Genomic DNA, 22,148 nt, shown 5'->3' with positions numbered 1-22,148 from the left:
CATTTCTGTCTCCCCTCCGAGTGGTACAGGTTATATGGTATATTAAAAGGATCTCTGGAGTCTGATACACATCCAGTTAATTCCTGGATCTGCCTCTTCTTGGCTGTGTGACTTTGGCGAGTGAATTACTTACCCTGAGCCTCAGTGTCCTCCTGTGTAGAGACAGAGGTCTTAGAACCTGTGTGCAGCTTGGTGTGGGATGATAAATGAGACAGGGCCTGGCAGGGGCACCTGGCCCCAGTGGGCACCTGCCCGAGTGCCCCGCCCCCGCTCTGCGCTGTCCCTCATTTAGGCTCCCCATCCTCTGCACCCATAGGGCTGGGCCTGGTGGGCTGCAGGTAGAGATGCTGCCCACGGACATTCCTGGAGCACCTCCTCCCATTTATTTTTCTTCGTGACTCTAAAAATACACAATGTTCATTAAATAATTAATCATCCTTTCCTAGAAGAGTTATTTCATTTCACGGGTGAACAGTTTATTGCCAGAGAAACTATGTCTTCCTCCAAAATGATGTATAACATGATTTGGTATCTGCATTTTTAGACACTTGAATGTTTTCTTTCTCTCTGCCAGTTAAACTTGAAGGTAATGTAGTACTCATTCATTTGCACTTTTTTTCTTTTCTAGAGATATAGATGTGCATAGTAGAGCAACCTCGTATTTTTCCATTTCTAAAATAGTATGTAAAACCTGATATGTTAATGTGCACGAATGCCAATAAGTTTTAGTATTTAGTAAATATTGAGTAGTAATAAATACCATAGGTAGCAAGCCTTTATAATATTAAGCCTATGAAGAAAATTAAACAGTTATATAATTGGCAAGGAAATGAATGCAAACGTAAAAAGAAAAATATATGAAAGCCATTTTTTCTCAAACCCATTTTTGCGGTTTTACATACTTGTCTGCCTTCAGAGTCTAAAATGCTAGGCTAGTTTATAAAGCAGTCCCTTTAGACATTTGCCTTATTTTTAGGAAATGTTGATCCTAATGCTAGGTTAGTAAATAGGGATTATTTGCCCTCTTGTCTCTGATGACATAAGGGGTCTGAAATGCTGTGTGGAGAAGAACCAGGAAACCAAAACCAGCTGAGGGGTTCCACCAGCTGAGGGGTTCCTTGCCCTGTTAGTCGTGTCTGCAGTGGAGCAAAACATGGGCGCGGCACAGCGTGACTAAAGCACAGGTAATTATTGGAACGTACTCCATCTAGGCCGTCACACAGTTAGCTTGACCCAGGGTCATTGGTTAGCATTAACTTTTACACAGGAAAGGCAAAAAATGGCGGGGGGAAGAGAGTGGTCAAATATCGAATACTCTCAATACGTATCCATTATATCTGAAACTTGATGATTTCTTGATAAATATCGAGGGAAGAAAGGAGGCAGAGACTTGCTCTAGAGTACTGTGACCGTGTGTGCCGTGGGAAAACTTGGTTTCAGAATTTGGGGCTGAGTTTGTAGTGGCTCCCAGCACAGAGAGGTCCACAGTGTTCAGAACGACCAAGAACATCCTGTAACTTCATTTGTGGATAAACAGCATACATGCAGTGTTCGAATATTAAATCCTTAAAGCATTTGCATTGCCTCTCAACAGATGCGCAGTGCTGGCAACAATGTGGTCTTTTGTTTTTGGTTGCCACACCCCTGGAAGGGGGAAGATGGACTTTAAGATGTGAATCCCCTCTGTGGGAGAGGGAGAGGGTGGGAAGATTTGGGAGAATGGCATTGAAACATGTAAAATATCATGTAAGAAATGAGATGCCAGTCCAGGTTCGATGCACGATACTGGATGCTTGGGGCTAGTGCACTGGGACGACCCAGAGGGATGGTATGGGGACGGAGGAGGGAGGAGGGTTCAGGATGGGGAACACATGTATACCTGTGATGGATTCATTTTGATATTTGGCAAAACTAATACACTTATGTAAAGTTTAAAAATTAAAAAAATTTTTAAAAAAAGATGTGAATCCCAGCCCTGCCACCAACTGTTAAGGTCTTCTTGTGCAAGTTATATAACCTCTTCACTGACATCCATTTCCTCATCAGAGAATAACATTGTGTCCCACCTAGGAGGAACACTTTTTTTTTAATCTGTTGTTTTAAAATTATTTTTTAATTGAAGATAATTGAATTACAATGCTTTTTAATTACTGCTGTACAGCAAAGTGACTCAGTTATACATATATACGCATTCTTTTCATATTCTTAGATTCACTTTTTTTTTTATTGGAATATAATTGCTGAGCTTTTGGTAAGAGTTGAGAACAGTGTCTGGCACATCCATAGTAAGAACCCCAGTCCTTTGGCTCTCAGTTCCATTCCTCGCCTCCCCTGCTGACCTCTGACCCTGCAGGCCGTTTCTAGCCTTCACCTGGGTTTGGCCACTGGAAGCAGTGAAGGCTGGGGGAAGGGAGACCATGGTTCCTTTCCCGGCTGTTCGCCTCCAGGCTGTGCCTCCTCATGGCTCCAGCCACCCCTGCCCAGGCTGGCAAGGCTGTGGTTCTGCTGGGAGCCTCTACCACCTCCTGCGTGGGCCCTTCAGCCTGGAGGTGGTAGGTCGCTTCCTGCTATTGCTAATTCCGAGTGCCGCTCTGTCTCCTGTCTGCTTTTCAGCTCTTCCACCACCCGTCTGTTTCAAATACTAAGAGCAGTTTTTGTTTTCCTTGCTGTGCCCTTAATAATAGACTGTAAACATTTACTGTCGCTGTTGTTGTTCCTGTTGTCATCATTGTCTCATGCTTCAGAGGAAACTCTGGAGTAACCCTGAGGCTCAGGAAGTGAAATGAGTTAACCAGGATCCCATAGCTGGTGGGTGACAGACGCCAGCATAAAACCCTTTCACTCCATCTCTCCTACCAGCCTTTGGATGGGCTAGTATCCTTGACTCTTAATTAGTCTGAACATACAATGTATGTCTTGCCTAGGGGCCCACTTCCTTTTTGACTCCCACATACTGGAGTGACATATGCGGAGGAACAGCCATCCTCACCACCAGCGATTGCTTTTGGGATCATACATCACCAAGTCACAACTGACCTCAGTCTTCATGGGAGGGTGCAGGTTCCATCACAGTAGAGAATGGGGGGTTACTAAAGATCGTTGATTACAAGCAACAGAAAACAAATCGCGTGATCTTAAGCAAAAGACACAGCTTCCCAGGTGGTGCAGTGGTAAAGAATCCACCTGCCGATGCAGGAGACACAGGTTCAATCCCTGGGTCGGGAAGATCCCCTGGAGGAGAAAATGGCTACCCACTCCCATCTTCTTGCCTGGGAAATCCCACGGACAGGGGAGCCTGAAGAGCTGCAGACCATGGGTCGCAAAGAGTCAGAAGTGACTTTGTGATGAGTGCACACACACGCAAGCAAAAGACAGTTTGGTTGTCTTCTGAAACTCTGAGGCAGGGAGATGACCAAGATGAGAGAGAAGAGTCTGACGAAGTGTCAGGATCATATCTATCTTTCATCTCGATTCTTGGCTTCGTCCTCTCTTCTTAATTCTTATGGTAGAAATGACCCTGCTCTCTACGCCAGCCCTTCAAGATGCCGAAGGGAAAGAAGGCCAAGGGGAAGAAGGTGGCCCCGGCCCCGGCCATGGTGAAGAAGCAGGAGTCCAAGAAGGTGGTCAACCCCCTGTTCGAGAAGTGGCCCAAGAATTTTGGCTTCACACAGGACATCCAACCCAAGAGGGACCTCACCCGCTTTGTCAAATGGCCCCGCTACATCCGGCTGCAGCAGCAAAGGGCTATTCTATATAAGCGGCTGAAAGTGCCTCCTGCAATTAACCAGTTCACCCAGGCCTTAGACCCACAAACAGCTACTCAACTGCTTAAGCTGGCCCACAAGTACAGACCGGAGACAAAGCAAGAGAAGAAGCAGAGGCTGCTGGCCCGAGCTGAGAAGAAAGCCGCCGGCAAAGGCGATGTCCCCACCAAGAGGCCACCTGTCCTTCGAGCAGGGGTCGACACTGTCACCACCCTGGTGGAGAGCAAGAAGGCTCAGCTGGTGGTGATCGCTCACGACGTGGATCCCATTGAGCTCGTGGTCTTCCTGCCTGCCCTGTGCCGCAAGATGGGGGTTCCCTACTGCATCATCAAGGGCAAGGCCCGGCTAGGGCGCCTGGTCTACAGGAAGACGTGCACCACTGTAGCCTTCACACAAGTCAACTCGGAGGACAAGAGTGCCCTGGCTAAGCTGGTGGAAGCCATCAGGACCAATTACAATGACAGATACGATGAGATCCGTCGTCACTGGGGAGGCAGCGTCCTGGGGCCGAAGTCAGTGGCTTGCATCACCAAGCTGGAAAAGGCGAAGGCCAAAGAGCTGGCCACCAAGCTGGGCTGAGTGTGCACTATGGAGTTTTCTGTGCATAAAAGTAATAAAAAAGATTCTCCTTCAAAAAAAAAAAAATGACCCTGCACAATACTTTTCCAGCCAGTGTGAGTGCAGTGTCTCAGTTACAAATTCCTAAGGGAAGAAGAGACTCATACTCAGCATAGACCAGGCATAGACCATCCTGGTCAGACTGGCCAGGTCACTTCATACAAGATGTCAGCCAGGGGCCCGCTGCTGCCACATAGGTTGGGGCGGTGTGGTGTTTCCCAGAAAAGGGGATCACAAGTGTGCACTAGAGAGCTCACTTCAAGATTCTAACAGTCTACTTCACAATCACAGGAAGCCACATTTGGGTGCCCACCATCTGCCAGAAACAGTGGTAATCACATTATATCTTGTTTTGTGGGTTTTTTAATTTTAATTCTCAATAACAGCATTAGGAGGCAGATTTTATTCTTTGCATTTTGTGGCTGGGGAGAGGACAAAGGGAAAATTATGCATTTGTGCAGTATAAGCTGCACAGGGCAACTGAAATGGTAAGGGACTTTGCTTCTAGAAGGAATTAAAATACATTAATTCAGAGTGGCAACACTGGTTTGCTCATGCTGATCAGAAGTTATGATTAGTGGCTAAGTATAACTTTGATTAACAGAGAAAAGTGGCATGGGGACAAATCAAAGTAGCTCGTATTTGTGTGAGAAATGTGTGTTAAAAGATCTTAGGTGGTTAAAATTATAAAACAGTATGTTGGACCAATTTGGTCCAACTCCCACTCTTTGAAAATAAGAAATTTTGCTTGAGGTAAGTAATCTAGCTGTTTTGTGGGAAGCTTCTTCAGCTTCTAAGATGATTCAGAGCTTGGAATTACTGACTTAGCCTTCTGACTATATCAGGAGTGTTTAAATATATTTTCCACTCAGTTAATAACTCATGAATTCGTTTAAATTTATCATCAGTGCACTCAGAAGTCATCAAAGTAGACTCTGAGCTGTGAACATTTGGCTGTCTCCTTCTGGTTAATCCTGACACATCTCACATGTCATAGTTTTCCAGAACTCTAAAAATGAGATTACTCCCTATTAAAATTGATCATTAGATTATTGTGTTCTTGAAGATAAAATTTTAACTTGCTTAAATGATATAGTCTCCCCTCTTTTCCTCAAAAAATGTTTTATATGAGTGGAGAAGGTGGAATCTGTAGCCTCATAGACTAGTGATGCTCAAACCTGAACACATATCAGAATCAGCTGTAGATCTTTATGAATACAAAGAAAGTTGAATCCCTAGACTTCTCTGATGGTCCAGTGGTTAAGAATTCACCTGCCAGAGCAAGGGACATGTGTTTGATCCGTGGTCCAGGAAGATTCCACGTGCTGCAGAGCGACTTAGCCCACGTGGCACAACAGCTGAAACCTGCGTGCCTAGAGCCCACACTCAGCAACAAAAGAAGCCACCACAGTGAGAGGGCTGCACGCCACTACTGCAGAGTAGCCTCCACTTACCACAACTAGAGAAAGCCCATGCAGCAACAAAGACCCAACACAACCAAAAAAAAAAGAAAGCTGAGTCCATCCTCAAAAGTCTCTGATACAGTAGGTCTGGGGTGGGACCTGAGATCTTACATTTCTAAAGAGTTCCCAAGTGAGGCTAACTTTAGCTACAGACCGCTCTTGGAAAACAGTGCTCTAGGCTGGAGAAAGAATTTGCTGAGAATAATGCTTGCAGTTTTGTAGCTTTAAGAGAAAGTGTTGGGGGTGGCAGGTTTAAATAATTAGTCTCTATAGTCACTGCTACTGCTGCTGCTAAGTCCCTTCAGTCGTGGCCGATTCTGTGCGACCCCATAGACGGCAGCCCACCAGGCTCCCCCGCCCCTGGGATTCTCCAGGCAAGAACACTGCAGTGGGTTGCCATTTCCTTCTCCAATGCATGAAAGTGAAAAGTGAAAGTGAAGTCACTCAGTTGTGTCCAACTCTTATCGACCCCATGGACTGCGGCCCACCAGGCTCCTCCATCCATGGGATTTTCCAGGCAAGAGTTCTGGAGTCGGGTACCATTGCCTTCTCCTCCAGCTTTTTGTAAGGAACTCAATTTGGAATCTATGATTTTCCTTTCTTTAGGGGGAAAGATAAAAAGTAGAGGAGGATTTACTATTATGATAGTGAACCTTAAAATTTAGGGCCCCTTTCAAGGCTCTGGGGAGGGGGCTTAGGGATGAGTTCACATGGTGTTTATAAAACTTGCAAAAGGAAGATATTTTTGTATTCATTTTCTTAAAGATGTCCCCAGAAATTGTCTCAGCTTTAGGTCCCATAAAACCTGAATCAACTCTGATAATTAATTAATATAATTAACTAACAATGTATAAAAGGAACATAGTTTGTAACAAAGAGCAGGTTTTGAACCCGGGTCTCCCGCATTGCAGGCAGACGCTTTACCATCTGAGCCACCAGGTAAGCCCTTTAAATAGGTTGCTGCTGCTGTTGCTAAGTCGCTTCAGTCGTGTCCGACTCTGTGCGACCCTATAGACGGCAGCCCACCAGGTTAGGCAATTTCTAAATGTGTCAGAAATAATGGTAAGTGGATAATCATCTCAGAGGACATGTGAACTTTGTGTGGAACTTACTTTAATTGAAGGAGTTAGATGGAACATTAAGTAGATGAAAATCCAGTTGGCCTTAGCTTGTGGACTGTCTAATCAGCTTGTATGTGCTATATTTTATTTATTGCATGTGTGCATGTTAGTCATATCCAACTCTTTGTGATCCCATGGACTGTAGCTTACCAGGCTTCTCGTCCATGGGATTTTTCAGGCAAGAATACTGGAATGGGTTGCCATTTCCTACTCCAGGGTATCTTCCCAACCCAGGGATGAACCCGCGTCTCCTGCATTGGGAGGCGGATTCTTTACCACTTACATGGGAAGTCCATATTTTATTACATTTTATTTATTTGTGATGAGAGCAGAAATTTTGGAGAAATGAGTTAGGTCCCAGTCTGGCTTCACCTCTTGTAAATAAATTCATTCATTCTTTTTGAGCCTGTTTTATCTGTAATGGAAGATGTTAATAATAATAGTTGTCTTAATAGGGATAATTGGATTCTGTAATGAAATGATAGATATGAACAGAAATTTGTTTAGATCTGAAGATGTGAAATGCTGCACAAATGTTAGTGACCAGTAGCTGTACAATGCATCAAACCCAGGCCTCCCGCGTTGCAGGCAGATGCTTTATGTCAGCTTTACCGTCTGAGCCATCAGGGAAGCCCAATGCTATACCAGCAGTACACTAATGAGTGAAGTCACTTAGTCGTGTCCGACTCTTTGCAAGCCCATGGATTGTAGCCTAACTAGGTTCCTCCATCCATGGGGTTTTCCAGGCAAGAATACTGGAGTGGGGTGCCATTTCCTTCTCCAGGAGATCTTCCTGACCCAGGGATTGAACCCAGGTCTCCCACATTGTAGGCAGACGCTTTACCGTCTGAGCCACCAGGACTAAACGGCCATTCTGCTGGATCAAGATTTGGCAAACTTTTTCTATAAAAGGCCAGACTATAAATACGTTAGGTTGTATGGATCATTCTGTCTCTGTCTCAACTACTTAACTCTGCCCCTGTTAGGCAGAAATAACTATAGAGAAGATATAAATGAATGGGTGTGGCTATGTTCCAATAAAGCTTTATTTTTTATTTGTAAAAACAAGGGCAGCTATGCTAGATGATGTACCAAAATTGACCCAAAATGCCACAGTTCTTCCCAATTAGGAACTTCCAGTTGAGCAGAAGGTAAAACAAATAAGAGCGATTATAAGTGATGTTTTTATTTAAACTCAATTTTGGAAGATCGAAATGCTGGCACATTTTATCTGCTTTACTTTCCATAGTTCCCTGATGTAGCTGATATCTCTTTGAGGGGTGAGCAAAGTGGGGTGAAGGAAGGAGTCAAGGTTAAGAAGTTAGGGGTCAGAATGCCACCTTCTTCCTCATTCTGCTTCCTGGCTCTGGAAGTGGTAATAATAGGGTGAGCTCCTGTTTGATCCCTTCTCTGGGATTCAGACTCAACAGCAAGTGCCTAAGCATAGAGATTTTTAACCACCAAGAAATTAGATTGTTCTGTTTTTTAATCTCTTAATTATTTTTAAAGATCATTGAGATGCACAGATCTGTGAACTTTGGAAAACCGAAATAAAGGAATTTTCAGTTCAGTTCAGTCGCTCCTTCTCTAAAGAAAACATATAAATGCCCAGCAAGTGCATGAAAAGATGCTCAACATTACTAATCATCAGGGAAATGCAAATCAAAACCACAATGAGATATCACTTCATACCTGTCAGAGTGGCTGTTATCAAAAAGACAACAAATAACAAGTGTTGGCGACAATGTGGAGAAAAGGGAACCATTGTGCACTGTTGCTGAGGATGTAAGCTGATGTGGCAGCTATGGAAAACAGTATGGAGATTGCTAAAGAAATTAAAAATAGGACTAACCTATGATTTAGCAGTTCCATTCCTGGGTATTTATCTGAAGAAAACAAAAACACTAGTCAGAAGAGATACATGCCCTCCTGTGTTTATTGCAGCATTGTTTACAATAGTCAAGATATGAAAGCAACATAAGTATCCGTAGATGCATGGATTAATAAGATGTGTGCATATATGTGCATACAAAGGAGTATTAGTCATGAAAAAGAAATGAAATCTTGCCATTATATGACAACATGGATGTATGTAGAAGGTTTATGCTAAGTGAAATAAGTCAAGGACAAATACTGTATGATTTCACTTAAATGTGGAATCTAAAAAAATGAAACAAACATAACAAAACAGAAAGAGTTATAGATCAGATCAGATCAGTCGCTCAGTCATGTCCGACTCTGCGACCCCATGAATTGCAGCACGCCAGGTCTCCCTGTCCATCACCACCTCCTGGAGTTCATTCAGACTCACGTCCATCCAGTCAGTGATGCCATCCAGCCATCTCATCCTCTGTCGTCCCCTTCTCCTCCTGCCCCCAATCCCTCCCAGCATCAGAGTCTTTTGAGTTATAGATACAGAGAGCAAACAAGTGGTTGCCAGAGGTAAGAGTTGGGTGGGAAAGAAGTAGGTGCAGGAGATTAAGAGGTACAAATTTCCAGTTGCAAAATAAATGAATCAGGGGTATGAAATGTACTGTGTGGGGATAATTGGTCAATAACTATGTAATATCTTTGTATGGTGACATAGTATAACTAGACTTATCCTGGTGATCATTTTGAAATACATGGAAATATCCAATTGCCTATGTTGTGTAACAGGTACTAATGTAGTTTGAAGGGGCAATTATATTAATACTTCAGAAATAAACAGACTCAAAGAGATCAGAGGTGGGGGAGTCCGGAGAGGGGAATTAGATGAAGGCAGTCAAAAGGTACAAGCTCCCAGTTATAAGAATAATATGTCCTAGGAATGTGATGTATGGCATGATAACTATAATTAACATTGCTGTATGTTATGTATGACAGTTGTTAAGGGAGTAAATCCTAAGAATCATTAGCACAGGAAAAAAATTTTCTGTCTTTAATTTTGTATCTATATGAAATGATGGATATTCAGTAAACTTGTGGTGATCATTTCATGATGCATGTAAGTCAAATCACTATACTCTACACTTTAAACTTATATAGTGATATATGTCAATTATACCTCAATAAAACTGGAAGTAAAAATTTTTTAGAGAAAAGAGGTTGGGTCTTATAATAAAATTTATCCTCCTCCCCCAAAATTATGCTAAGTGAGAAAAGCAAGATTCACAGACTATATATGATATGATTCCATCTATACAATATTTTAAAAGACAAAACTGTAGAGATGTAAACCAGACCAGTGGTGGGCTCAAGGAGAAGGAAAATGTCATTTCTTTCAAGAACTTCTCTTGGCTTCCCTCCACCAGCCCCTAACCTCTTACCCCTGCCCCCATCTTCCCTGTCAAGGATTTAATATCAATTTAAGGTAGAGTTTATATTGCGAAACACAAATGTGATTTTTCTCTAGTTTTAATCATGGAAATTGCCAGAGAGCAGGCGTTCCCCTTGGCCCCTCCAGGGTCCCTGCTGAGTGAGCCTGAGGGCAGCCTGGCTGTGTCTTCACCCCGCTGTTAGCGTCCCTGCACCGCCTTGCAGTTCTGTGTCCCAGAGGGCAAGCCAGAGCGGGGTTCAGAAGGGAGATAGTGAGCAGATGCCTTTGAAGAATTGAGTGTTGTGCTGGTTCTATTAGGATCCTGAATCATCAAGGTAACAATTTATGCGTAGCTCCCACCCCTAGCTGGGGACATGAGGACTGTTGGGTAAGGTCGGGGGAAGAGGGATAAGTCAAGTCTCTTTATAATCCACTGAGTGCCAGGAAGTTGCCCACTGTCTTCAATCTAGAGGGAGATTCTTTCTGCTGAATATTGCATGAAGAAAATGGGCTATGCTCCCTACCTAGGGCTTGCGAATGTCTTCCTCTTACAAAGATTTTTATTGTACACATTTATTATAAATAGCCTTTGCATTTTATAGAGCAGGACAAGAAGGTTCCAGGCCATTGAACATGATTTTTTCCCCCAATATTTTCTTTCTGTGTATTTGATGTTTCATACAGCAGTGGAGGTTTTCTTTTACAAATGCACATTATAGTTTCTTCCAAGAGCAGCCATCAAGTACCCTGTCCTTTAAAATAAGTTGGGAAATATTACTCTTGGTCCACCACTCTCTGGTTTTCCTTGCCTGGGTTCATTGTAGATCTGAAGTTGCATTCTTTTTTGCTGTTTCTTTGTCATTGTGGCCTTGTTTGGCTCATTTATCTCTGGGTTCTTGCCACTCAAAGTGGAGTCTTTGGACTAGAGCATTAGAATCACCTGGGAGGGTTTTTTTTAGACATGCAGGCTCCACCCCAAACCTACTGAATCAGAATTGGCATTTTAACAGATCCTCAGAGATGCATTTGCACATTGAAGTTTGAAAGGCCTCAATCCTGCCCAAATCTCCCACCTGCTCTGTTGATAACCTTGTTAGGACCACGTGTGACCCTCAGACGTGCACCCCTGGTACATTATCTTGATATCCGTACAGGTGTGAGTGTGGGTGCATGCACTTTGCTATGAACTTAATTTAGTCAGTGCTCAAAGACACAAAACCACACAGGCACAGTTGAGCTCCCAGGAGCTTGGAGTCTAGTGGGGGACAGAGTCTAGTGCTCTAGCACCGTGTTGCGGTGTCATCTGACTCCCTTCACCCACAGAGTTCCTGCCCGCTTCTCTGAAAACAGTTTCTCAGTGTATAGTCCACAGGCCACCTGCCTCCCAGTCCTTGGGGTTCTGTGAAAAGAGCACGGGGTCACTCCAGACCTTCCGGATCATGCCCTTGGAGTGAGCCCAGGTATCTTCATTTTAAAAATTATTATGCACATTATAATTTGAGGGCCACTGACACAGGTACAGCTTTGATATCCTCGATGATTACACATTTTGATGGGAAGGGATGTTTATATATAATCTCAAATGTTCAAGGACTCATTCAGAGCTTTCCTCTCCTAAGTTCAGGGGGAGTTTCACATGGCCTCCAAACTCAAAGCTGCTTTTATCTTTGGGTGAGGCAACGTCAGGATCTTGTGGATAGTATTTAAAGATTGTTCAGATCATATGTTTATATTTTCTAGCAGCGTGTTTTCCAGGAGCAAATTAAAATCCTTTGCTCTATAATGAGTTAACAGTGTGAACATTGTTATGACAATCCCATGACTTTCTTGTTTAATGTTTATACTCATCTAATCAAACAGATTGAAATTGGATTATGGCTGTTGCACATTATAGCAGTTATTATCCAGTTTAAATGCAGGTCTGAAGCAAATAAAATTGATTTTTCTATGGTACTTGAAGACACTGTAGGTTATTGGTGTGCTGTTTGAATTTCCAATTAGGTTTATACAGAGGAGAATAAGATTAGTGCTTGGACTTTTTTAAAACTTTCTTAATGTATTATGTAAATAAAGTGATATTTCATTCTAATTATGGAGGTAGATGACTTTAAAAAGTTTGGTGATCTACTTTCATATTTTTATTTAAAGCATGTCAGATTTTAACATGGATAATAATTTTGAGGAACATTTTTATTTTTAGAAAGAAAAGAAAATAATAGAGTAGAACACCATAATAATACTCAGTTACTACAGTAACAGCTACCCTATTTTTCAGGGAATGAGCTGTAACATGTACCAGAATTTCACAGATAACTGAACCTATCTTTCAATAAACAAAACCCTTGTTTTTGAAAAGCTGGCTTTATTTTGCAAACACCTTTTGTATATCTGTTCAGTGTAAGCACCATGCCCAATGCTAGGGGCTCAGAGTCGATCCAACACAGGTCCTTCACAACAAAGATGTGCCCGACCACTGACTGCTCTGAAAGCGGAGCTGTGGGCCAGAAAACACAGAAGCAAAAACGGCAAGCCCTGGAGAGTGGGGAAAGGCTTCAGGGAAGAGGTGACTTTGGGTCTGGACCTCAATTCAGAAGTAGGAGTTACATGGATATTTAAGTAGTAATACAATTTATTCCTTAAATCATAAAGGCATCACATGCTGATTATGTGCTTGTTTTAAAAGTACCCATAAAAAGATTAAGTTCTATCATTATTAAATGTATTATTAAGCACTTTGTGTCAGGAAATGTGCTTGCTTCTGAAAATACAATGGAGAACAGTCCACAAATCCGCTCTTAGGTTTGGTAGTCTGCTATAGTGAGTCACAGAACTCACTCACAGCTAAAAGCTACAGTTAAACTCAGCCAGGGAGAGAGGCGCACAGGACGAGTCCCGAAGAGGCCCACACGTGGAGCTTCCATGGCCTTCTCCCTGCAGAGTCATGGACAGCATAGCTTTCCCAGCGTTGATGTGTGACATTGTCCATGGAGCATTGCCAACTGGGGAAGTTCATCCAAGCCTTGGTGTCCGCAGTTTTTATGGGGGGGGTCCCATCATGTGGGTGTGGTTGACCATACACATGACTAAGCCAGAGGTGGAACCAATGCTCAGTGACCCAAAGCCCTGACCCTAAACCACATTGTTAGACTATCTAGTGTGACCCAAGACCCCTGGGAAAACAAAAACACTCATATCAGCTATGACATTCAGTTCAGTCGCTCAGTCACATCTGACTCTTTGAAACCCCATGGACTGCAGCACGCTAGGCTTCCCTGTCTATCACCAACTCCCAGAGCCTATTCAAACCCATGTCCATCGAGTTGGTGATGCCATCCAACCATCTCATCCTCTGTCATCCCCTTCTCCTCCCACTTTCAATCCTTTCCAGCATCAGGGTCTTTTCCAATGGGTTGGTTCTTCACATCAGGTGGCCAAAGTATTGGAATTTCAGCTTCAGCATCAGTCCTCCCAATGAATATTCAGGACTGATTTCCCTTAGGATTGATTGGTTGGATCTCCTTGCAGTCCAAGGGACTCTCAAGCATCTTCTCCAACACCACAGTTCAAAAGTATCAGTTCTTCAGCGCTCAGCTTTCTTTGTAGTCCAACACTCATATCCATACATGACTACCGGCAAAACCATAGCTTTGACTAGATGGACCTTTGTCAGCAAAGTAATGTCTCTGCTTTTTAATATACTGTCCCGTGCTCTTAAAAATTACCTCCCAGAAGCCGAGGGCAAAGTCCAGACCTCTCTTTGGCCAAGGCTGAATTCTTTACTGTAGAGGAACAAAACCAGACGCTACTATAAGTTTACAGAACTCACAATAAAGTGAAGATCATAAAGTGAAGAAGGTGAAGACTGTGCAGGAAGAGTCTGGATGCTTAGAGTTGTGCGGTGGATGGTACTGTCAGTTAAGAGTTCACAAGGAAGTAGACAGAGGTCTGAAGGGTGAGAGGGATTTCAGTTTCAGTTCAGTCACTAAGTCGTGTCCAACTCTTTGTGACCCCATGGACTGCAGCACACCAGGCTTCCCTGTCCATCACCAACTCCCAGAGTTTACTCAAACTCATGTCCATTGAGTCGGTGATGCCATTCAACCATCTCATCCTCTGTCGTCCCCTTCTCCTCCCGCCTTCAATCTTTCCTAGCACCAGGATCTTTTCCAATGAGTCAGTTCTTTGCATCAGGTGGCCAAAGTATTGGAGATTCAGCTAAGCATCAGTCCTTCCAATGAATATTCAGAACTAATTTCCTTTAGGATGGACTGGTCGGATCTCCTTGCTGTCCAAGGGACTCTCAAGAGTCTTCTCCAACACCACAGTTCAAAAGCATCAATTCTTTGGTGCTTAGCTTTCTTATAGTCTAACTCTCATGTAGCCAGGTGAGTAGTGCAGCAAAGAGCATTTCAAGAGGAAGGGGTGGTTGGTGCAAAAACCCTGAAGTGGGAAGTAGCTGAGCATGTTCCGGAAACTGGAAGAAGAGGAGACCAGAGCAGACAGGAGGAGGAAAGAATGTGGTTGCAGCACTGACTAGAGAGGAAGTAGGGACCAGATTCCAAGTAGCCTCAGAGACCCTGAAAATGATTATGGACCTTATTTCCAATCACTGGAAAGCCACTGTAAAGTTTAAAAGCAGGAGCATGGATGCTCAGATGTGTGACTTGTCTATTTAAAGGCTCAGGTGTGTGGCTGCCGTGAGAATGGCCAATTTGGTACAGAGTGAAAACAGGGGGACTCAAGACTATTGTGACCATCCCAACAGGAGGAATCGGCGGCTGGCACCAAGGGGTGGCCGTAAAGTAGGAGAGAGGAGGAGAGGTTGAGGCAGTAGTAGGAGGTAGAGATGGCAGGTCTTGGTAAGCAAGCAGACCCTTGGCTGTGACCCTGTGCTGTCACCGTTGGCACCTGGCAGTCCTGTCTGATTTGTGGCTTCCGTTTGGCAGTGAGCAGAGAAGCAGATAACCAGACTGACCAGCATTATGTGTACGGCAGGAAGGGCACCCTCTGACAGAGTAACAGGTGCAGTCCTGTGCAGTCAGTTCATGTTTCTAGACTTGGTGGTACCTGTTCTGACTGCTGAACCCCAAGACTCAAACCCACCCCCTCAACTTCTAAAATGGGCCGTGTTCCAAACCGTTGTGTTTGCCAGAAGTTCATTGTAAACAGTTCTTTATAACTGAGGTATTACTGGTCATAGATTGAATACACCATGAATTAAATCATGTCCCCCTTGGGAGATAACTGCTAACCAGAAAAGCCTAGTATATGGTTGTCAGCGCAAAGCATGACACTTTTTAGGAAGAGCTTAATAAATGCTGAATGAGTGAGATGTTTACTCCTCTTTTAAAACAGGAACATTAAAGAGTTTCTAGTATATCTGTCGTGTGTTTTTCTAAACCCAGACAAGCCCTTTCAGTTACGTACTCCCTTGATTTTCCATGTTTATTTTGTATTTTCTGTTCCCTATAAAAGGAGTGTATTGAACTTTGAATTTGGCAGAAACCATGGCTGATGTTCCCTGCCTGTTTCATTTTGTAATTGCTCAATCAGATAACTTATTCTTGCCCAGAAATAGAGAGAGGAAATACTTTAGGCACATATAGAACACACTCAGTAAAAGACCTTGGATTTTCCTTTCAAAACTAGGATTTTGGCCAGCAGCTGGCAAGCACTCTTATTTAAAATACTGTTATCTAGCCAAGGGGACACTTTTCTGCTTCCATATGTGTAGGGGGAGGGGAGCTCTCAGTTAAAGATGACAGTACTCGGGTACCTTGGAGAAGGAAATGGCAACCCACTCCAGTACTCTTGCCTGGAGAATTCCATGGACAGAGGAGCCTGGTGGGCTGCCGTCTATGGGGTCGCACAGAGTCGGACACAACTGAAGCAACCTTGCACGCATGCATGCATTGGAGAAGGCAATGGCAACCCACTCCAGTATTCTTGCCTGGAGAATCCCAGGGATAGACGAGCCTGGTGGGCTGCCGTCTATGGGGTCACACAGAGTCGGACATGACTGAAGCGACTTAGCAGCAGCAGCAGCATTGGGGTACCAGTGTCATCTTGGCTTTTAATCAGCAGTGAACAAACGGCATCTTAAGAGAGGCAGGAACAAAAGGTGCCTTAAGAGAGGCACCACGGGATGAGGACGATGTGGGAGGGTGAACCACTGTTAGTGCTTCGTGTAAATTGGCAGGGAATCTGTTTTTAAAAACAAACCAACCTACCTTTTCAGCTCAGTTCAAAACTTGCTGCCTGATGGGTCGGTTGTTTCTGCTTAGTTGTGCTATTGCAGAGGCTTTCTGACTGTGGGTTCATTATGGCCCCTCTCCCTGGCATCTATCAGGCAGATCTATGAAAAAATCGGAAACCCAGGCCCGGGATGTCAACTCTCCAAAGAGGTGGGATTAGGAGGAATTTTCCGAGTCCTGGAAGTCCCAAAAGAGAAACATCCAGCATAGAATGGGGCTATGTTGGCTGGGGGACTCCGCCTCTCTCTGGGGACTGACGCCGGAGGCTGAGAGCACCTGGCTGGAGGCACCTGCCAGCGGGGTGCGGGGTGGGCGGGGGCGACGGCCCACGTGCCTGCCGAGGAGCCAATGGGTGGCGGCGGCGGGCGGGCCGGGCTCTGGGAGGCGCGGACCGCACTCGCTTCAACTTGAGACAGAAGGAATCGCGCCGCTGCTGGTTTCAGTGACCGCCCCAGGGTGGCTGGTGCCCGCAGCCTGGTCTTGTCCCCTGCATTGGGGGCAGCATCCTCGCCCAGTCCCAGGGCCGCCCCGGAGGCCAAGGTGAGGGATGTGAGCACGGGGCGGCGTGCCTTTGTCTGCAGGTAACCGGCGGGGTGGGCGCCGAGCTTGCGGAGACCCGACCCGCGGGACAAAGGCTGCATGCTCCCATCCCTAGAGTCAGTGCTTAGCGAGGTCGAGGGCGGCCGGGAGGGGTGAGGAGGTGTCTCTCTGTCTTGCTGGAGGGAAGGATGAGAATTGTATGAAATGAGGGGAAGGTGGAGGAGTCTTTTGATGCAGTTTACGAGCGTGGCAGGAAGCTGTTCAGGGGCGGGCTGTTGAGATGATCTGCTTTGGGGCTTTCTGTTATGCCCAGTGTTATGACTGAATAAATGAGTGCATTCATCTCGCATGACCTCTGAATCCACGTTTATGTACTCTTGTTTGTATTAGGAGTGAAAAATACTCAGGATCTTGGTGGTCCGATTTTTGAATTGAAAGCAGTATCTTTGGGTGTAGAAAGACTATGCAGTTTCAAATAATTTTAGTTGTGTGATTTACAATATTGTTGGACTTCCATGTGGGAAAATGTCTCAAATTCCCAAAATGTGGAAAGACAGCCAACTTATCACGTGCTTGTTTTGGCACTGAAAAGAAGTAGATTTTTGTTTGTTTAAGAAAAATGTGATTTAAATGTTGCACACAACACTTAATTGGATTCTCAGGGAATCTGTGTCTTTTCTATCTGTTATCTATTTCCCTGTACCAATATTGGATCCAGGCACGCCTATTGATTCCCCAATTAATGTGTTAGCTGTGAATCTTCATTACTGCTTTGGATGGGAGATGGCCGGAGAGAAGGCAATCCCATTAGTCTTTTTCTTTTTATAACTGCAGCTGCAGCCTAGCTTTGACCAGCGTCAAGAATGGTGGGTTCCGCCTGCCTTCCTCATGTTATTCTCTTTCTGATTTTCTCAGGTCATGGAGCAGTCAGCTCCTCCTCCAGCCTTACCCTGACACAAAAGCAGTTTGTAAGTTTTTACCCTAAAGTTCCCAATCTTTGTTACTGCCTTTGAGTTGTTATTTGCTTTATGAAGCCTTTCAGGACAAAAGTGTCCTGAGGCCTTTCACAAGAAGTTAGACACACAGTGCACTATGAGGGGAACAGCCCTAAATCTCTCTTTGTAAATTTCGTCTGTAATTTTTCTAAGTTATCAGTGGCTGTGTTGTCCAAAGTGAGATGTGTGTAACAAGCTTAATAGGGGAAAGACTTTCTACAAGGGATCAGCCGTTATCGTTGTAGAAGATGCTATTGGACTTGGCTCAGAGTGACGGCATGGGCTTTGGGCTGGTTTGGTCAGGAACCCCATCTTTCTGACAGCTGCTGTTTCATTTATGAGTTTTTCTGTCATTCTAGCAAGCCCTGGCTTTTGAACAACGGGGACAGTTATTTAACAAGTATTTATCAAACACTTGCTGTGTGCTTCGCTTTGGCACTAATGGTGAAATGGTAAATGCATCAAGCACCTTCTTGCTTTTTTGGAGCTCGTACTGTGCCAGCATAGGGCCCATTTCGGGCTTCTGAATTGGAGCATCCCTGGGAGGCATTGTGGACGGATTGACCCTGATGTGAACCAAGAAGATGTTGCTGCTGGCTGCTGCCCTGAAGGTTAGCTAAGCCCAGGATGTAGATACGCACAGGTGGGACCAAAGTCACCTCTGCTCCGAGGGTGAAGGTATTAATCATACAGTGGGTCGTAGGCTCTGGAATCTGTCTTCTTGAACCTGTTTGCCATGATCCTGGATATCTTTCAGAGGAGCCTGGGACTGCAAGGTGGGCCAGAGCTGAGTTCTCAAAGAGTTTAAACAGTGGCATTGTTTAAGATGTGGTAATTCCAGTCTGTTTCAAAAACTACTGTTCGTGCAGTCTCCTAGTCTCACCTCAACAGCTTTCATCTTGAACAGCTCCTTGGGGAAATGAATTTCCTTCTGTACCACTGACTGAGCAAAGCTTTCTATCTGTCCCCAGCCTCCCAGGTGTTGAGGTGACTCCTAGGCTTAGAGACCTAGAGCGTGGTTGGAAAACACCTGTCAAGCTCACTCTAATTTTTGTAGATTTGCGATAGTGTTTCCTGATAATATGTACTTTCTTACTTGTCTGTCTTTTCACCTTTTCCACAAATCCCTAGGATCATGTGAAAACATACTAAATAGTCGTATAACTTGTTCTTTTCAAGTGCCTGTTTTAAACACAAATATTTTTTAGAACGTCTTAGCCCTTTGGATTTCTCTGCCCTTAACATAGTGCCTAGGATAGGATGCGCTCCATAAATAATTGAATTGTTTTTTAAGATTTAACTATGATCATCACATGTACTTGATAGATATAAGTAAGGTCTATAGATTAATTTGCCCTTCAACAGATGTGGAACGTCTGTATGCCAGGTGTCTTGAGAGGTACATGAAGGGATGAGACAGACATGCTTCAAACAGGCAGGACATAAGCTGGAAGAACAATTCAGGAAGCAAGATGACACGGATCATGATAAGTGCAGTGAAATCAGCGGCACAGTGGGACAGAGAGAGTATCTCGATGGGGAAAGGGGGCCCCAGTGGGCAGCCCATCCTAGCAGGCGACCTTTGAGCTCAGCCAAAAGCTGGGAAGAAGCCAGGCGCGTGGGGGGCGCTGGAGGAAGAACAAGCGGTGCTCAACATGTTCATGGATACAAGAGAGTCCAGTGTGGCTGGAGTGGGAAGGCCAGCGATACATGCTGGATGGAAGAGATGGTTGGGGGCAGGGGGACAAGATCACACAGGGCTTTTGGGTTATAGCTGAAGGTTTCAATTTTCTTTCATGCTGGATGAAAGAGATGGTTGGGGGCAGGGGGACAAGATCACACAGGGCTTTTGGGTTATAGTTGAAGGTTTCAATTTTCTTTTCTTTTTTAAAAAGTATTTTTAAAATGTATTTTGGCTGTGCCAGGTCTTGGTTGTGATATGCGAGATCTTTTCGTTGTGGCACACAAACTCTTAGTTGTGGCATGTGGGATCTAGTTTCCGGACCAGGAATTGAACCTGGGCCCCCTACATTGGGAGTGCAGCGTTTTAGTCACTGGGCCACCAGGGAAGTCCCTGAATTTTCTTTCTAATTCCGTGAGAAACCTCTGAAAGGTGGTAACTGGGAGAGTGCCATTATCTCTTTTGTTTCATAAAGAAAGATACCAGTGAATGCTGTTAAGGGGTATGGATGTTGGTAGCGGAGGTGGAAGTTGAAGGTTCAGGCAGCAAGTCCTGGTCCAGGAAACATCAACGTGGTGGCGAGGGGATGAAGAGAAGCAGGCTGTGGAGATTGAGCTGGCACGGTTGACAGAGGAAGACGCAGGAAGAGGGGTCATCTAGGACCGAGCTGGATTTTTAGATTCATTGTTTTTTGTGTTTGTTTTTTTCCTGTTGGAAAATAATGACTGTATAAAGACAATTAAGCAATAAGCAACTCACTTTCAGTTTCTATTATTCCAAGACCTTGACTTATTTTGTCTTTTTCTCCAGTATGGATGAGCAGCCCTGCCTATTGGTGTACTGTGCATTTGGCCATTTTTGTCCAGGACATTTTACCCTTCAGTGGCCTATCAGACCTTGGAGCATTTTCTTTGCTGTGTCATAAAAATAAAGGATCCAAGTAAGAAAGAAGGCAGGTTTCAGCTTTAATCCATATGGAATTACTCTGCCTGGGCTTCCAGATTTATAAGATACCGTTGATAATTACATTTGAAGTTGTTAATTTCATATCCAATATCCTCTGACTTTCCAACAACAGATACTCAGTTGTAAATAAGCCTAGTTCTGTATCTATTTACAGTCAGCAGGAGTAAAATTCTTTAATAACACAGGAAATTCACTGTTCATTTCAAGAGCTAGAAAGCCATTTCCTTGTATCTGAAAAGTAGAGAAATGCAATATTTGGTCTCTGATGGGATTTTTTTTTTTTTGGCCCCTCTTTCTAGCTACAGATTTGTGAACATGAAATCTTACAATGTCTTTGTCAGTTAACTTTGGTTTTGAAGCCAGCTTTGGTTTGGGTTTGCAAAATTTTGATGCAGAAAATACTCCTTCTGCAGTCAGAATTTTAGGCAGATGAAAAGGAGCAGAAGTGATGGAGACCACCACCCCTTCTGCTCTAGAAGCCTGGACTGGTTACCCTAGAACATGTAAGCATGTCTGGGGATGAATAAATTATGACAGTTGAAATAATTATGATAGAGGGAAAGCTGCTGCGGAGAACACAGTTGACAATTGGGACTGATTTGACCTGATTCTGTCATATGAAAGCATGCATCTGTTTGCCAGGTTACATGAAAATGCTGTTTCCAAGGAGTCTAGTGTGTTTTGTTTATCTACCCCACCCCAACCCCCCCAAAAATGGAAAAACATTCTAAGCAGAGTCATAGCCTGCTAGTGATTCTTTCAAAATAAAGTGGCTGGAGCAGAGACCCATGTTGATTCTGATTCTCATTCTGAGCATCCATGTAAGATTTTAGTTGAGCAAAAGGCATTCTGGCTCTCAAGCTACAAATTGAAAGAGTTCTTAGTCCTGCTTCAGAGTGGAATAGTTTCCAGCTGGCCCTGGAGTTTATCACCTGTAACAAGGATTATTCCAGCGTCTCAGCCATCTTAGTCCTGCTTCAGAGTGGAATAGTTTCCAGCTGGCCCTGGAGTTTATCACCTGTAACAAGGATTATTCCAGCGTCTCAGCCAGTTGCACAGGTTTAACACACACTTCGTGTACTGCTCTGCTGTTAGAATCTTGAGATTCATAATATTTCTCATGCAGGCAGAGCTTTGCGTTTTCGTTTTGCACTGGGCTCTGCAAGCTATTGAACTGGTCCTAATCTCACTGTTTGTCCATGTTGTACGCTGCACCCCTGAATCAGGCTGACATCTAAAGTGGGGTCCCTGACTTGTTCTGTGAAAGATATTAAATATGGGGGGTCTGTGGTTTCTGTTGCAGCCCCTCAGCTCTGTCACGGTGGCTCCGAAGCAGCCACTGACAACTGAAGTGAAGGAGTGCAGTTGTGTTCAGTGACACTCTGTTCGTAAGAGCAGGCAGGGAACGATGGACTGTGATCCTCAAGCCATCATTTGCCACCCCTGAC

At 44.3% G+C, this 22,148-nt stretch overlaps 2 protein-coding genes across 22 annotated transcripts in view; both read left to right on the top strand.

The window, feature by feature from the left end:
* APBB2 (amyloid beta precursor protein binding family B member 2) overlaps positions 1-22,148 on the top strand; it is a 384,026-nt gene that overhangs the window by 329,127 nt on the left and 32,751 nt on the right. Inside the window, exon 1 of one of the 21 annotated variants that reach the window (XM_024993184.2) lies at positions 16,976-17,058. The gene's annotated coding sequence lies outside the window, so the exon portion shown is untranslated. 21 annotated transcript variants of the gene reach the window in all.
* LOC132345566 (large ribosomal subunit protein eL8-like) lies at positions 3,527-13,995 on the top strand. The gene has a single exon (XM_059887865.1). The coding sequence runs from the start codon at positions 3,543-3,545 to the stop codon at positions 4,341-4,343; it is 801 nt and encodes a 266-aa protein (XP_059743848.1). The 5' UTR covers positions 3,527-3,542; the 3' UTR covers positions 4,344-13,995.

The sequence above is a fragment of the Bos taurus genome, chromosome 6 (assembly GCF_002263795.3).
Source record: "Bos taurus isolate L1 Dominette 01449 registration number 42190680 breed Hereford chromosome 6, ARS-UCD2.0, whole genome shotgun sequence".
In the NCBI taxonomy this organism is placed as follows: domain Eukaryota; kingdom Metazoa; phylum Chordata; class Mammalia; order Artiodactyla; family Bovidae; genus Bos; species Bos taurus.
Note: the sequence above shows the minus strand (reverse complement) of the source record. Positions and strands in the feature narration are given on the sequence as shown.